Below are 15,156 nucleotides of genomic sequence, written 5' to 3'. Positions count from 1 at the left end.
AAAATTGTATTTATAAGGGTGTTGAAATCTCTGACTGTAGGTACATGCCAGTTCCTTTATTTGATTGTTCCTCGCTCCTCACGTGACCTGGAAATTGCTTTGGTCCACCGACATGAATGCCATTCCAATTCTCTTATTTCTAATTTTAATAAATGTACCGTTAAACAGTTTTTTTAAGGTGGAAATATAAAGAGAGACTTAAAATACTGCTAAGTTGGCAGAGGTTACAGTGCAACCTTATTGTTATTTAGACAGTAAATTTAAATGTGAATACAAACTCCAAACCATGTCAAGATTGTATGAAAGACAACATTCTTTAAACACACTCAGTAATTATATTTGTACTTTTCCCTTCCTGGATACTTTCTGCATTTTTTTCAGTTCTTTGCTAGTCTCTATGATGTAATGTGTATTATATGGATGTGTGTTGATTGTTACCATACCAGCAGCTCTTAGCACAAAAAAATGTACATGAATATAAGAATACAAAGCTGAGTTCTGGCTGAAAAAAAGAACCCTTACCTAGATCACAGACACATATTAACTGGAACCTCTCTCCTTCAGGAACGAGAGAGCCTGGCTCGGCGTCAGATGCTGGAGGAGGAGAGGAGGAGGAGAGAGGATGCGGAGAAAAGACTGCAGGATGAAACTTTCCACCGGCAGCAGCTAGTGGAGAGGGAGGTCAAGATGAGGTCCAAGAACTTCTCTCAGGTCAGTGAAATGAGACACGATTGAGTCTGCATGCCAGAAAGGTGGAAAACTGCTCTGCCTACCCGTTAATTAACAGTGAAGCTTCTGATGGTTATTTTTTGTGCCAGGATTCAATATCAATAAATTGGACCATTTTCATACCAAAGTAACCCTATTACCAGTTTTCCTTCAGAACTAAAACCTGTATAAGAACATTTGAACCATCACAGGACACTAAATCTCTTCATGGACAAGGAAAAAGATGCAACAAAGTAAACATAATTGTATCCAAATAATATAGGAAGGACGGCAAAAACATGACAAATGCCTTGATTGCGGTTCTCTGTTCCTCTTTTAAAACGAATGCGCTGTCAATATCTAACAGGCGCAATGGCTACACGTCTCAATTCTCCAGCGACAGCCATCTTTGTTGTAACAAATTCAACCCAAGCGCTCTTTGGAGACGTGGTTGATTACGGTACTGTTGATCATCTGTCCATCATCGAATAAAGCCCGCCATGAGAGTTTATTGGTCCAAACAGCTCTGGTCCGAAAATAGTTGCTCCACGGATCAAGTCCAGACCGAACTTCCCGACCTCAAATTTTGTGGGAGGGGCTAAGTTCGGCTGGCATCCAGGCTAACTAAATACTGTAATTCTTGCTTGTTTATCTCTCTCTAACTGGCAGTATTCCTCCTTGCTGAACTAGTTGTTTATCCTCCTGTGTTTTTCTCCAACTCTTTGCTCTGTCTCTGTCTAGGCCCGTCCTATGACTCGCTACCTTCCCATTCGGAAGGAGGAGTTTGACCTGCGCTGCCATGTTGAGTCGTCGGGCCACAGCGTGGAGACGTGCTACCACGTCATCCTCACGGAGAAGATGTGCAAGGGCTACTTGGTGAAGATGGGGGGCAAGATCAAGTCCTGGAAGAAGCGCTGGTTCGTCTTCGACCGCCTGAAAAGGACCTTCTCCTACTATGTTGGTAAGAAGGAACAAGATTCAGGGACATTACTGCGATGGCTTTACTCTGAACAGAGTAGTTTGAACAGGGGGCGTTGAAGCTCATGATCGACAAATTTACCCCTACGCCTTAACTATGAGGGAGCTCCTGGGTGGTGCTTATTTGTTAAGAGGTAGACCATTTTTGTTCATGCAGCCAAGCCAATATCTCAGGCTCACAGTGTGTGTGTGTGTGTGTGTGTGTGTGTGTGTGTGTGTGTGTGTGTGTGTGTGTGTGTGTGTGTGTGTGTGTGTGTGTGTGTGTGTGTGTGTGTGTGTGTGTGTGTGTGTGTGTGTGTGTGTGTGTGTGTGTGTGTGTGTGTGTGTGTGTGTGTGTATATATATAGTGTGTAAACTGTATATAGTGTGTAAACTGTATATACAGTATCCAAAACAAATCTACCTATGGGTACAAATAAAGTAACCTGAACCTAATCCAGTTGGAAAGGTTTTGTCTGAGATACTAGTAGTCTTAGGAGAATATTCTAGAAGCCTTTTCTCTCAAAACAAACCCAAAAACAAACTTACTCAAATTAAAACAAAAACCACAGTTGTGTAGCATGTCCCTCAGTAACTTACTCACAGCCTCTCCTGTCAGGATGTTGAAACGGTCAGAAGGATTTCTCTTCTCTGTTTGAGCTCTTCTATGTGACATTTTGGTATTTGGGCTGCTTGACAGATGATTTGGACGGTCTTGTTTCTACATTTTGAGTGGTCAGGAATTGATTTCATGTGTGTCAGCAAAACACATTGCACCACTGCTGTAGGTCAAACTTTAAGGGTGGAATAACTCCATCAGGCACACTATTAACAGACTTGAAGAATCTCGCTAGCCTAGTAACATTAAAGCTACAGCCCAATCATAATGCAACACTTTCTGTAGTAGCCAATGTTACACTAGTGCTCTCTTCATTCAAAGAGAATTTTTTGATGTTGTGAATACATAAATGTCTAGTCCTCAAATATAATAAAACACTGTTTGAAGCGTGATTAAGGAAGAAAAATACTGTCTTTAATCCGTAAATGTTGCATTTGATTGGCTGTGAATATTGTAGCTCTTCTACTTTGCATTTTGTGGAGTGTGGAGGTGGAGGTGTGTTGGCTGTACAAGTAATTTAGGTGTGTGGACAAAATAACAGCAGCACTGCAAATGCCATGCTGTATATGTTTACAATTTTAGTATTTAATTCCCATTGCAAAAGTAAATAGTTTTCTGACATTTTTGTCATGTTGTGAAATGTGCTTTGTTATATGTTTTTCCCTATTAAGATTCACACTCCATTAATTTGTCCTATTATTGGACAATTTTAGGTTGGTTTCTTGAGAGTGGAGTGAGTGTATATTAAAGCTTCAACAGAACAGGCTGTGAAGCCACAATTCCTCTGACTGCAGATAGTAAACTGTATTTTTGCTTATAGGAAATTCGAGTTCAGCACAGGGTCAGTTTTCATTGATAATCCAGCCAAATGGATACCGTTTTTCACTCTGTTAGAGCATCGTCCTCTTTGGATAGCCTTGCATGTTGACGTTGGACATGGTGGTCTACATGAGTCAGAACTCTTTAAATCATGCAAGAAGTGGCAAGGAAGGTTTTTTAACATGCTGCCACTACATTAAAGGAGAATTCCGGTCAATTTCAACATGTAGCTCTGTTTTTTAAAAATTTGTAGTGCTGTCAGTAGCGAGACAAATGAAAACAATCCGTGCTGCCTACACAGAGTTATCCTCCTGCTAGAGTTAGCACCCACAGGCTTAAACAGGGCAAGTTTTAAATGTGTTTTTAGCTCTCTAAACATGCTCAAAATATCATTACCAGTGCCTAGCCATGTGCAGGTATTCCTTCCAAGTGAACACAGCAAATTTGACAGCAGTAGATGTGACATCTACATGCTAACCATCTAGAAATGTGTTGGACTACATTCAGTGATTGGGACTCAGATTGTACTCAGATTCTTTACTACAGTAATATATATATATATATATATATATATATATATATATATATATATATATATAATACCTTGTTAAGTAAAGTACTGCATCGAAAATGCCACTCCTTAGAGTGTTTTTACTATTAGAAATTACAGTATATTATTGGATTGTTAATACTGACGTCTTCATGTGTAAATTGCATTTTATTGTTATACGATGGAAATGTAACACTCGTGTGTTAGAAGATTTTGTCTAAGAAACCCCTTGTTATTTTAAGCAAAACATTCTTGCAACTAGAGCTGGGCGATAGGGAGAAAATCAAATATCCTGATATTTTTGACCCAATACCTCGATATCGATATTGTAGGGTTGACTATTGTTGCTTTAACAAAATGTGCACAAAAGGAGATTTTTGATAATCAATCATCAGTTATGTTGATATAATAACTATGTGGGTAAATGCAAATAATGGAACAGCTAGAACAGTCTGGTGTGTTCAGAAAATTACATCACTCTACCGTAATGCAGCCTTTAAAACCAGGTAAAGCCAACAATTGTGTCATATCAGGATATTACGATATCCAAAATTTAAGATGCTATCTAGTCTCATATATCAATATTGATTTAATATCAATATATTGCCCAGCCCTACTCGCAACTATATAGAAATATGAGAGGATGTAAAATGATAAAGTAGTTTTAACATTTAACATATAAAATGGTAGAAAGTTTCCCGCTGTGGATGGGTGAGAGGCAGAACGTGCGTCCTCCAGACCTTGAGCAACAGTACATGGAGCATGCAGCGTGCAAGGTCGTGTAATTTGATCTTGTGCTGTGAGCTCTGGGACACTTGTTCGCTGTCAGGCCTTTGAAGTCCTCAGAAGGTTCTGCTTAAAGCTGCTTAAAGCGTACCTTGTTGAAAGTGAGCCATGGTGAGGAGGTGTACTGAGATTACTTTGGCAGTAGTTAAGATGCGCCCAGCGCTGCTCTCTCTGAGAGGAGGCTGATTGAGATGCATCGCTTGCCCTCGTTTCTGGACCTTGAACAATGAGAGGTGACGAGCATAAGTCATGAGCGCCGCTAATTCATGTTAATCAACCTCAACCACAACCAGAGTTTTTGGTCATTTAGATGCAGTCAAATGAGATGCAAATTCAGGGCTATTTGAATGCTAAAGAGGTCATTAGCAGATAATAGCTGCGTATTAAAAGGAAAGTGCTATTCCTCGAAATTAAGCGTTTCTGAGTTTCTACCTACTACTCTTAAGTTAGCTGGTGAGTGTTTGTGCCTGAAGGTAGAGAGGGGTGTTGAGTTCCCCACCGGTTCCTTACTGCAGTTCTGCAGTGGCTGATGAAACAAACTGCAATGATGTACCAGAGTAGCGTAAGAATGCAGTCAAGTCTGAAAATACAATGAGAGCATCATTGGTTTTAAAAACAGAGGAAAAAGTGCTGTGGTTGTCTTTTTCCATCCATCATCACAAACCATAAATTGGTCATGATCAAAGTTTGCTTTCTTTTTTTTCTTTTTTTCTTTTTAATCACTATATCCTCCTGTCGTTATCCTAGGTGACATGGAAGCAATGCGTCTGTCTATGTCAATATAGTTTAGTCTTCCACCAAACCCACGTTCTTTTCCCTCCCACAGACAAACATGAGACCAAGCTGAAGGGTGTGATCTACTTCCAGGCAATAGAAGAGGTCTATTATGATCACCTCCGCAGTGCCACAAAGGTATGTTGTGATGGACTCTGACAGCAATGATTTTCTCTCATCTATTTCACACTTAGTTTTTTTTTTTTATCCTGCATTCTCTTTCATTTAAAACATGTGTCTGCACATTCTGTGGTATGCTTCTTTTCTCCCCCCCCACCCCCCTTGTGCTTTTGCTTTGGCCGGCTGCTGTCACAGAAGGGATTTTTCAACTTGAATATGACCAGTGTATGTATCACGCTCTCTGTTCTCCCCTCTAACCTCACTAAACCCTGTGTGTCCAAACCATAGACTGTAAACAGTGGTAGAGACTATAAGTTGGATGGCTGATGATGCATGGTTAAGTCTTGTATTTCATGACCTCAGACAGTGCACTGGTTTGATTCTTGTGTGAGTTTGTAGTTTGAATTGCTAATCCTGCGTGATCCCTCTGTCTATCCCAGTGTTCCCAGTGTAAATCAGTCAAGCAGTTACAAAACAAGAAGCTGCTTTTAGCAGAGGAAATATCCCCTTATTACAGTTTTATTTTTTATTTTTGTTATACAGTATATACAGTAGGTAGTGGAAAGTCCAGTTAAGGACAATACTTCCTGACTGATTAAAGTTATGAAATCATTTTAAGTTATTTTAAGGGTTGACAGAAATACGACCCCATTTGAGCTTTCTCTGCCTTTTACTCTTTTGTCAAAGACACTTCTAAGCTGAGGAAGTTGAGATGTTCCGTAGAGCCGTAGGCGTAGTTTTTGGCCATACTTCTGTTCTTTATGAACCATGCTGCGTGCCGCTTGACTTAAGCCTTACACATCTTGTCATTTGTATTTTTCATCTTCAACACAAAGCTGAGCTGCTGCTGCCTCCTCATCTTCAGTGCGTGTGTTTGTGTTTGATGGCCTGTCGCGATGCTCCGCACTCTGACTTACTGTGTGGCTCTGATCATGTCTGGAACTTTTATTTTACTTGTCACTTCCAATGTCATATTACAGAGGGTAAAACTTTAAAGTCTGATGCACTCAGAAGACAAAAAGATGATGGTTTAGAAGAAGAAAAGTGGCGCAGATGAGTGGAACGTGTGTAGGGGTGACATCAATTTTACAATAGTCTGGTTGGTTGCTCTTCCAAAAACATAACAGTTTTGTTGGGAAAATGCTCTTAAAAGTTTAGTTTTTCATGTACTTTTTGTCATTTTCATATATCCGTTAAATCTGCAGATCGGGGGGCGGCCTCTAGCTGACCCAGTAAGAGCGTTCGCCCCATGTTGGCTGAGTCCTGCAGCGGCGCCGGTTCAAATCCGACCTGCTGCCCTTTGCTGCATGTCACCCCCATCTCTCCCTTTCATGTCTGCCTTCACTATTCAGACACAGAGCTTAGCAGTTCTTTCTAAAACAAAAGAAATACCTGGACTGTGGTTTTAACAGCAACTGCTGTTCTGAAAGTAATTCCAGAATCCTCAACCAACCCCTCTAACCATCAAATATTTGTTTTAACCTAAGTTGTTTCCTGACAACTAGAAATTGCATTACGATTTCGAAACAAAAACGTGAACGTGTTTTTTTGTATAAATATATAAAATACTAAAAAGGATCATCCGTATAGACAAATATTAGTGAATTCTACCATTGTACAAATTGAGCAAAGACATACAACAAGTTAGCAACTTGGTAAAAAGAAAATTGTGCAGTTCAGTGTCGTTGGCAAACAATTGCTGTACTTGTTTAAAAGTTAGTTGCTGTTCTGTACTGTATGAGTGACATCTTATCTGTTTGTCAAAGATTGAAGCATATCTTATTTTATTTTATTTTGGAACTTTTTATTTTCAAAAATTTTCAAAAACAAAAGAACATTCCCTGAGCCAAGAGCAATGAAAACAATCGCTGAAATACTGATGTCGCATGTACAATATTTCTGAATAAATGCAACACAATAACCAGATCACCTTGCATATCTTATTTTTGTAGAAATGTTTTGGTAAGCCCTGTCTCTATTTTGAATGTATTGGTAATACAGTACATTAGAAGCCCAAAATATGTGTAGGACAGAACAGTATCTATAACAGCATTTAGATCACTGGACACCCAAACTCTCCATTTTAACACAGACTGATAATGCAGTTATTAAATATTAATGCAGAAGTGTGGACTCTCAACATGTCTCATTACATTCAGTTAAATTGAGTTGTTCTGATAAGTAATACAACAAATATGTCATTCAGTTTGTAAAAGGTTAAAATTGACCTAAATATTATATTAAACTCCATTCAATTGTATTTATAGTGTCAAAGCATAACAAGGGTTATCTCAAAGCACTTTACAGATAGAGTAGGTCTAGACCACACTCTATAATTTACAAAGACCCACCAATTCCAGTGATTCCCCCGTGAGCAAGCATTTAGTGTGACGGGGGAGAGGAAAAACTCCCGTTTAGGCAGAAACCTCGGACAGAGCCAGGCTCTTGGTGCCTAACGGTGTCGGTTGGGGGGGTGATGAACAGTGGCAATTATGGTCTCAATGAAGATAGTGAAACTATACTATAAAATATATATTTAAATTCATACATTTCATGGTACAGAACAATGAGAAAGCAGGGAGTCGGTGGGACTCTACAGGGGCAGTGGGACAACCACAGAGGGAAAGTCTGATTCTGATTCTAGTTTTCTCTTCCAGAGCCCGAACCCCTCCCTGACCTTCTGCGTTAAGACCCACGACCGGCTCTACTACATGGTGGCCCCCGCAGCAGAGGCCATGAGGATCTGGATGGATGTGATCGTCACGGGAGCAGAGGGATACACACAGTTTATGAACTGAGAGAGCAGAAATCTTCGTCAGGGACTCTCCCATCACAGACTCTACAGGCCCTTCCTGTTTCCAGTCCACAGCGGACACAACGCCTTGTTACTTTTCATTTTTAATCTCACACTTTGATTTTACTATGTAGATGTTTTCACCTCCACATTTTTCTACGCGAGTCAGTTTGGATTGAAAAAGGGAGCCGTTGGAGGACACACACATCTGTATATAAACCAAAATGTATACCTGTCAAAGACTTTTAAAAAGCCTTTCTATATTGCCAAATGGAGATCTTGTAGTTACTGTTTGTTGAACCTTTTGTATTATTTGTTTCCTTTCTTTATTTTTATTTTTTACTTATAGACAGAATTGCCAAATGACATAATGCCAATGTTTTGTTTGAGTGTTCCATCATGACTATGCTCAGTTTAGACAGAAAGAGTAAACAATAATCGAAAGGGTTAATTAATCAATTTATAAATATATTTGAAAGAATTTTTATTCAAAATGTATGAATGAGAAATAATAGAAATCAGTCAACAGGGATTGAAGATGATCTAAGAGTCCAGAGTAACCGGGAAACACAGTAAAACATTGCACCCAAACCACAAGTCACTACACCTCAGTGCTGCTCTTAGACTGACTAACTCTAAATCTACAGCATGTTAAGGTATTCTGAGCGACATCCTAGTCATAGTACTTCACATAGACTTACCAAAGTAATTGTAGGTATTTCGTTAAGACTGACCCGCTACAGCTCAGGAGTTCACTCTGCAGTTCTCACTATGGTTCAACCAGTACAGGGTTTGAAAAGCTGGTAATGATATTATTATTATGAGCTGATCATAAACATTATTCTGTGCAGTATTTAGGAAATAAAAAATAAAATGAAATAAAAACTTCTACTTTACGCAGAATAATGAAATACCATAAAGATTAGCATATTAGTTTGACTTCTTTTATTGGAAACCCACTAAGTTCCATCTAGCTGTATTTTAAACATGAAGCTAGAGCTAGGAGATGGTTAGCTTAGCATAAAGACTGAAAGCAGGGGGGAACGGCTAGCCCTGGCTGTGTCCAAAGGTAAAAATATCTTCAGAGCTCTTCTAAAGCTCACAAATGCTAATTATATATCTAATTTGTTTAATCGGCCAGTGAACTTTACCGGTGCTTCCAGTCTTTAAAGCTAAGCCAAGCTTACAGGTTCCTGGCTCTAGTTTCATTCTCTAAGCTCTAGCTGATTTCTTTTGCCAAAGGTAAGATGAGATGATTGATACCACTCTCAGATATCTGTATGCTAAATATGAAGCTACAGGCAGCAGCTGGTTAGTTTAGCTTAGCATAAGACTAGGAGACAGCTAGCCTGGGTATGTTCCAATATACTCTAATTCATATGTCTAGCTTGTGTAATTGGTAGGTATCTTTCGACCGACAGGCTAGCCACTTCCCCCTTGCTTCTAGTCTTTATGCTAGGCTAAGCTAACGGGTTTCCATCAAATCCCCACAATTCTTAAAAAGAAAAGTCTCTGCTCTATCTGCTTCCAGCCTTTCTGCTAAGCTAGGCTGTACATGCCAGACTCAACATGCCTTTAAAGAATTTCCAAATTTCTAACAAGTTTTTATGTAATAAAAAAGTGAGGAGGTCACTCCCCGGATATCCATCACTCAGAAGTTGACTCCCTAAAAACCCAGTGTATTGATTTAACCACAGCTGCCACATTCTCAGTGTACATGTAAATATGTTGAACATTATCTCACTGTCTCTGTACGATGCCGCCATGTTGCAAACTGCATATTCATGTGTGCACAGGTACAAACAGAAAAATATCATCTATTTGCCAAGTAGCCTTTAGCTAACTTGATGAGGCGAAAACACAGCTGGGAAGCAGCCATCATCACTGCCAGCCTAAAGCAGCCACCGCTAGAGTGCGCAACAGAGACCACACCGGATCAACAATACGGACTAATGCAAATCTCAACTGTGCCTTGACTATGTGTTATTGTGGATCCCGTGTCTGTGAGTCCAGCAGAGCCTCGCTGGAAGGCTACAATCGTATGAACGCATTTTTAATTAGTTTCTGAGCTGTAATGCAGTACAGGTTCACATTACAGATACTGAAGGCCCTGAGCACAGTGGGGATCAGCTAGTTCACTGTCAAGTTATTTAAGGAGCACTCCCCTAGTTTTTCAGTTCACTGTTGTTGAAGGCTGAGGGTTAGGGTTAGTTGGATAATGTCTTCTAATGTCTTTGTTGAGTGTGTCATCATTGAGCATGGAAACTACAAATTCTTAACGGAAAGCCTGCGTTACAAACCAGGGGCATGGAGGTTGTGTGTTTACCAGTTAGGAAGAATCTAATAAAAGACACAGGTTGCATAATGGGAAATGGACTCTTAAGAGTAAAAATCAAGATGTCTCGACCATTGCTGTTGCTGCAGTTCGTCTCTGTTCCCCCAACTTGCGATACTAAATAGCTGGAGTGCTCCTTTAAATTTTAAAGAAAAAAGTGTGTTTAGCATGTGCAAAAAGAGTTTGATCTCCGACAAATGTCGCCATTATTTGTACATTCAGTTGCGGGGTTAACTCATCACTTCGCATTTTTCATAATTATGGGTTCTTAGATGTGGCAACAGACATGGTAACAGGAGACTAAATAGTCTCTGGAAATTTAACCCTAGCCAGATCATTCAAACATCTGTTTACTCATTTTTTATTTAATACCACAACTCTGAATTCCAACAGTGATAAAATCTTGACTTCTAGCTTTAAATCCCCACTGTGAGCGGAGGCCTGCGTGCATGAGGGTGGATGAAGAGATGTTGTACTTCAACATACTGTAACTGACCAGGCTCTCCTGGTGTCTTCGTCGTCAAGTGTTTATCATCACATTGTGAGTGTATTGATTGGCTGTGAACATGACCATTTGTAGTTAGCAGATGCCGGATGCTGTTGTCAATTTTGTAGAAGCGGCGTACAAAACTACGCTGTGATTTTCGGAGCATGTGGAACTGTTGTTTAGTTTCATGTGTTGGTACAGTGATGATAATTTATAGTTGTGGTGCCTGAAATAGTGACATGTTTACTTCTAAAAAACAAAAAGACTAGTGAAAAGACCTTAATATATTCTGTCCCCCCTTGCCTTTACTTTCCTTGCACAGCTAACATGTGCAAACCAAACTATTCAACACTGGCAAGGCTGTTAAATCATGTCTGTTGATAGTCGGTGGTATATACATTACTGTTATCTATGTTGATGAGAAAGGAAACTAAATATGTAAAGAGGATGCCCAAATGAAAAAAAAATATCTTGCTATTGAAAAGAGATGAAACAGTATTGTATGAAAAGAAGTACACGTTTTACTTATTTTTGTCATTTTAGAAATTTTATTGTCAGTTACATTTCAAAAATTGTATGGTAGTGATGTATCAGTCTACCTTTTTTATTTTTATTTACTGGTACAGCAGAACATACACACACTCAACTCACCAAGCATTCATGAGACTGTCTTTTTTTTTTTTTTCCTTCTAGAAAGTAGATCCTGTTTCACTCTCTCACTCTCACACACACACACACACTCTCTCACACACACAAACACAACCTCGTACCATACTGCGTTATTGGTACCCTGTATGTCTCATGCGTTACGTTCACGTATGAGTAATATGGATTTTGTCAAATCTATTAAAAACAGAACTATTACAGAATATTGTCTTTTCTTGAACTCAGTGGGTTATAACGTTAAGGTTCCAGTGTTGTGGAGAGCGACAGCAGCAACTACCGCGTGGATTCTCATGCTGAATGATTATTGGTTCATTACTAACAGTCGTAATTGGAAGGACAAGAAGGAGCCTACCCTGGTACAGCAAGTAGAACAACCCAGTAAGCATTTGTTCCTAAAAAGTGGAATTCACTCACAATCAAACACAGCTTAAAAAAAAAAAAGTTTTATAGGAGTAAAAACAAATAAAGAAACAGTCTAAAAAAAAAAAAAAAATTAACACCTAGTTTCTGAAAGACTGAAAGACGTCCCGCGTTGGCTGTCCACGTGGATTTTACAGCTCGTTGATGCTGTCACCTGGAAGAAAAACACTTTGTTTACCGGACATGTCCCAAACACATCTGCTGCTAGCAGACCTTTCACCATTTGACCAGCTTAAGAAAAATGAAATTCAGATGGATTTTGCCTTTTACATACAATTTTATATAATACGTTAACTGGCTAGAAAAGTTAATTTTGATAAACTTAAATTAAATAGGACAAAGTCAGTTTTGGAAAACCCAAATTATGTGACAATGCTGCAGTGACAAAAAAATGTAGTGTGTAGTAGACTGGATGACAGTTAAGATTAATTAAGGATTAATTAATTAATTAATTAATTAAATGAGTAGTAACGCCTATGTGTAACTATTTAGTCAATAATTTCAAACTGTACACTGCAGTGGGGATATGAAAAGCACATTTAACATTAATCCCTCATCCTTTAAAGGGATAGTTTGGATTGTATTGGGGTTGTATGAGGTACTCATACATGTATAAGGGTTTTAAAAGCTAGATTGGATTCACATCACACTAAGACCAAACTAAATAATAAAGGCAGTAGTAGACCAACAACTGACGGAGCAACGTTCGTGCAACTTTCAACGAGGTCAATTGTTTTTGTCAAAGAAGTCTGATGGCTTTGAAGAGAGCATACTTCTGTTTCACGTCATAAAGGGCTATCTAATGGAACGGTAAAGTGAAAATATTATAGTGTACTATAACTAAACTGATATATTTTTTTAGGTGGCTGAAATAGGTTTAGCTGTTCCATCCACAGCAGTTTATCGCTTTGCTTCTGTATCAGGACTCCTGTCTGTTTTTCCAAACTGGAGGAATGCACACCAACACCGCCATCTAATATAAGTACCTTATACATCATTTGTACATATTTTAAAATAACCAATTTATACCACTGAGTTGCAAGTGAATTCATGCTATTCTGGCCATAATAACTAGTTAGGTATATTACTGTTATGAAACTTTGTGATGACCCTATATAAACTCTGTAAACACAGAGTTTAAAAATGTTACTTACTTTCTGCACAGGGTGAGTTGTAGTCAGTGACTGCCTCATCACCTGGAAATATCAGCAAAAACACATCAGATGTACAGCAGTGTCACAGAGAGGAAAGTAAAGTGAGTAAAAAAAAGTGAGCATCACACATATTTGGACAAAATAACATCAAGTAAAAAATACATTTCCTGCAGAAAATGCTTGTGAATGCTCAAAAGCTAAATTTCTAAAGCTAAACTGGATTGCAGGCATAATTGCATAAGAAGGTGAAGTAGTGAAAATAGTATGAATTTCACTGAAATGTTGAGTAATACCAATATATATATATAAAAGAAAGTCTTAAGAAGGCATAGAATAGTATGTCAAAAAAAGTCATAAAAAAGGCATCGAAAAGTATGTTGAAAAAAAAGTTATAGTACTGTATTTTGAGAAAAAAATATAGTACTTTGGAAAAAGTCATAAAAAAGGCATCAAATAGTATGTTGAAAAAAAAGTTTAAAAAGGCATAGAACAGTACGTCATAAAAAAATGTGAAAAAAGTCATAGTATGACTTTTGAAATTTTTTTTGACATAAATGATAGTGTTAAAAATACAGTACAGTATTTCAAAAACAGTGATAAAAAACTCATAGTACATCAAAAACGTTATAATATGAAGGAAAAAGTCAATAAAAAGTCAGAACAGTATTTACAAAAAAGTCATAGTATAGTATGTCAGAAAAAGTCTTAGTATAGCATGTTGAAAAAAGTCAGAAAAAGTCTTAGTATAGCATGTTGAAAAAAGTCAGAAAAAGGCATAGAATGTCGGAAAAAAGTCACAGTATAGTATGTTGAAAAAAGTTAATGAAAGTCATAGTGTAATATGTTGTAAAAGATTTGTTAGTATAATATGTCAAAAAAAGTGTTGAAGTCATAGTATAGTGTGCATGTCAAAAAAGTCAGTATAGCATGACGAAAAATATAGTATAGTTTGTTAAAAAGAAATAAAACGTCATATTATATTTTATTAAAGTGAAAAAAAGAATAGGATAGTATATTAAAAAGTCAAAAAAAATCATAGTATAGTATGTTGAAAAAAGTCATTAAAAAGGCATTGAATTGTAGGTTGAAAAAAAATCACAACTAAATCACAAAAATATAACATTAAAAAGTCATAAAAAAGTCATAGCATAGTATGTCGAAAAAAGTATGTAAAAAAAAAAAGTTGAATAAAAGTTGAAAAAAGTTATTAAAAGGAACAGTATAGTATGTCAAAAAAGCCATAGTATAGTAAATAAAAAAAAATTTCAGTGTAGTATGTAAAAAAAGTAATTAAAAAAGTCATAGTATAGTATGCCAAAAAAGTCATAAAAAGGCACAGAATGTCAAAAAAAGTCACAACATAGTATGTTAAAAAAGACACAAAAGTCACAATACAGTGTGTCGCAAAAAAAGATCTCAGTATGTCAAAAAGTAATTTAGAGTCATGGTATAGTATGTTGATAAAGTGATAAAAGTCATAGTGTAATATGTTGAAAAAGTCATAGTGTAGCATGTCAAAAAAAAGTGATAAAAAAAGTCAGAGTACAGTATGTTGACAAAAGCTTATTAAAGTTAGTGTAATATGTTGGAAAACTTATAGTAAAGCATGTTGAAAAAAGTCATAGTATGGTATGTCAAAAAGTGAGAAAAAAGTCATAGTATAGTACGTCAAAAAAAGTCATAGTATGGTATGTCTAAAAAGTCATTGCATAGTAGTCGAAAAAAAGTCATAATATTGCATGTTTAAAAAAGTCAGAAAAGTCCATCATAAAAGTCAAAAAAAGGCATAGCTTATTATGTCAAAAAAGTCATAGCATAGCATGTCGAAAAAAAGTCATAGTATATAAATGTAAAAAAAAGAAGTCATAAAAGTCCATCATAAATGTCGAAAAAAGGCATAGCTTATTATTTCAAAAAAGTCATAGTATAGTATGTCGAAAAAGTCATTAAAAAGGCATTGAATTGTA

General features: G+C 37.4%; 2 protein-coding genes across 15 annotated transcripts in view; one reads left to right on the top strand and one right to left on the bottom strand.

The window, feature by feature from the left end:
- phldb1b (pleckstrin homology-like domain, family B, member 1b) overlaps positions 1–11,815 on the top strand; it is an 86,002-nt gene extending 74,187 nt beyond the window's left edge. For 6 of the 10 annotated variants that reach the window (XM_032510439.1, XM_032510434.1, XM_032510417.1 and 3 more), the window contains 5 exons: positions 565–711; positions 1,450–1,669; positions 5,266–5,351; positions 5,529–5,558; positions 7,991–11,815. In XM_032510439.1, coding sequence (XP_032366330.1) covers positions 565–711; positions 1,450–1,669; positions 5,266–5,351; positions 5,529–5,558; positions 7,991–8,131 — 624 coding nt within the window. In that variant the 3' untranslated portion in view covers positions 8,132–11,815. The remainder of the gene's footprint in view (positions 1–564; positions 712–1,449; positions 1,670–5,265; positions 5,352–5,528; positions 5,559–7,990) is intronic. The other 4 variants (XM_032510456.1, XM_032510423.1, XM_032510455.1 and 1 more) reach the window with 1 other exon arrangement.
- The window catches only part of LOC116685365 (alpha-2-macroglobulin), a 31,521-nt gene continuing 27,842 nt past the window's right edge, over positions 11,478–15,156 (bottom strand). For all 5 annotated transcript variants that reach the window (XM_032510464.1, XM_032510460.1, XM_032510461.1 and 2 more), the window contains 2 exons: positions 13,190–13,231; positions 11,478–12,189 (listed from right to left, as the gene is read on the bottom strand). In XM_032510464.1, coding sequence (XP_032366355.1) covers positions 12,167–12,189; positions 13,190–13,231 — 65 coding nt within the window. In that variant the 3' untranslated portion in view covers positions 11,478–12,166. The remainder of the gene's footprint in view (positions 12,190–13,189; positions 13,232–15,156) is intronic.

The sequence above is a fragment of the Etheostoma spectabile genome, chromosome 3, assembly GCF_008692095.1.
Source record: "Etheostoma spectabile isolate EspeVRDwgs_2016 chromosome 3, UIUC_Espe_1.0, whole genome shotgun sequence".
Classification (NCBI taxonomy): Eukaryota; Metazoa; Chordata; class Actinopteri; order Perciformes; family Percidae; genus Etheostoma; species Etheostoma spectabile.
The sequence above is the reverse complement of the archived record's forward strand: the minus strand, read 5'-3'. Positions and strand labels throughout refer to the sequence as shown.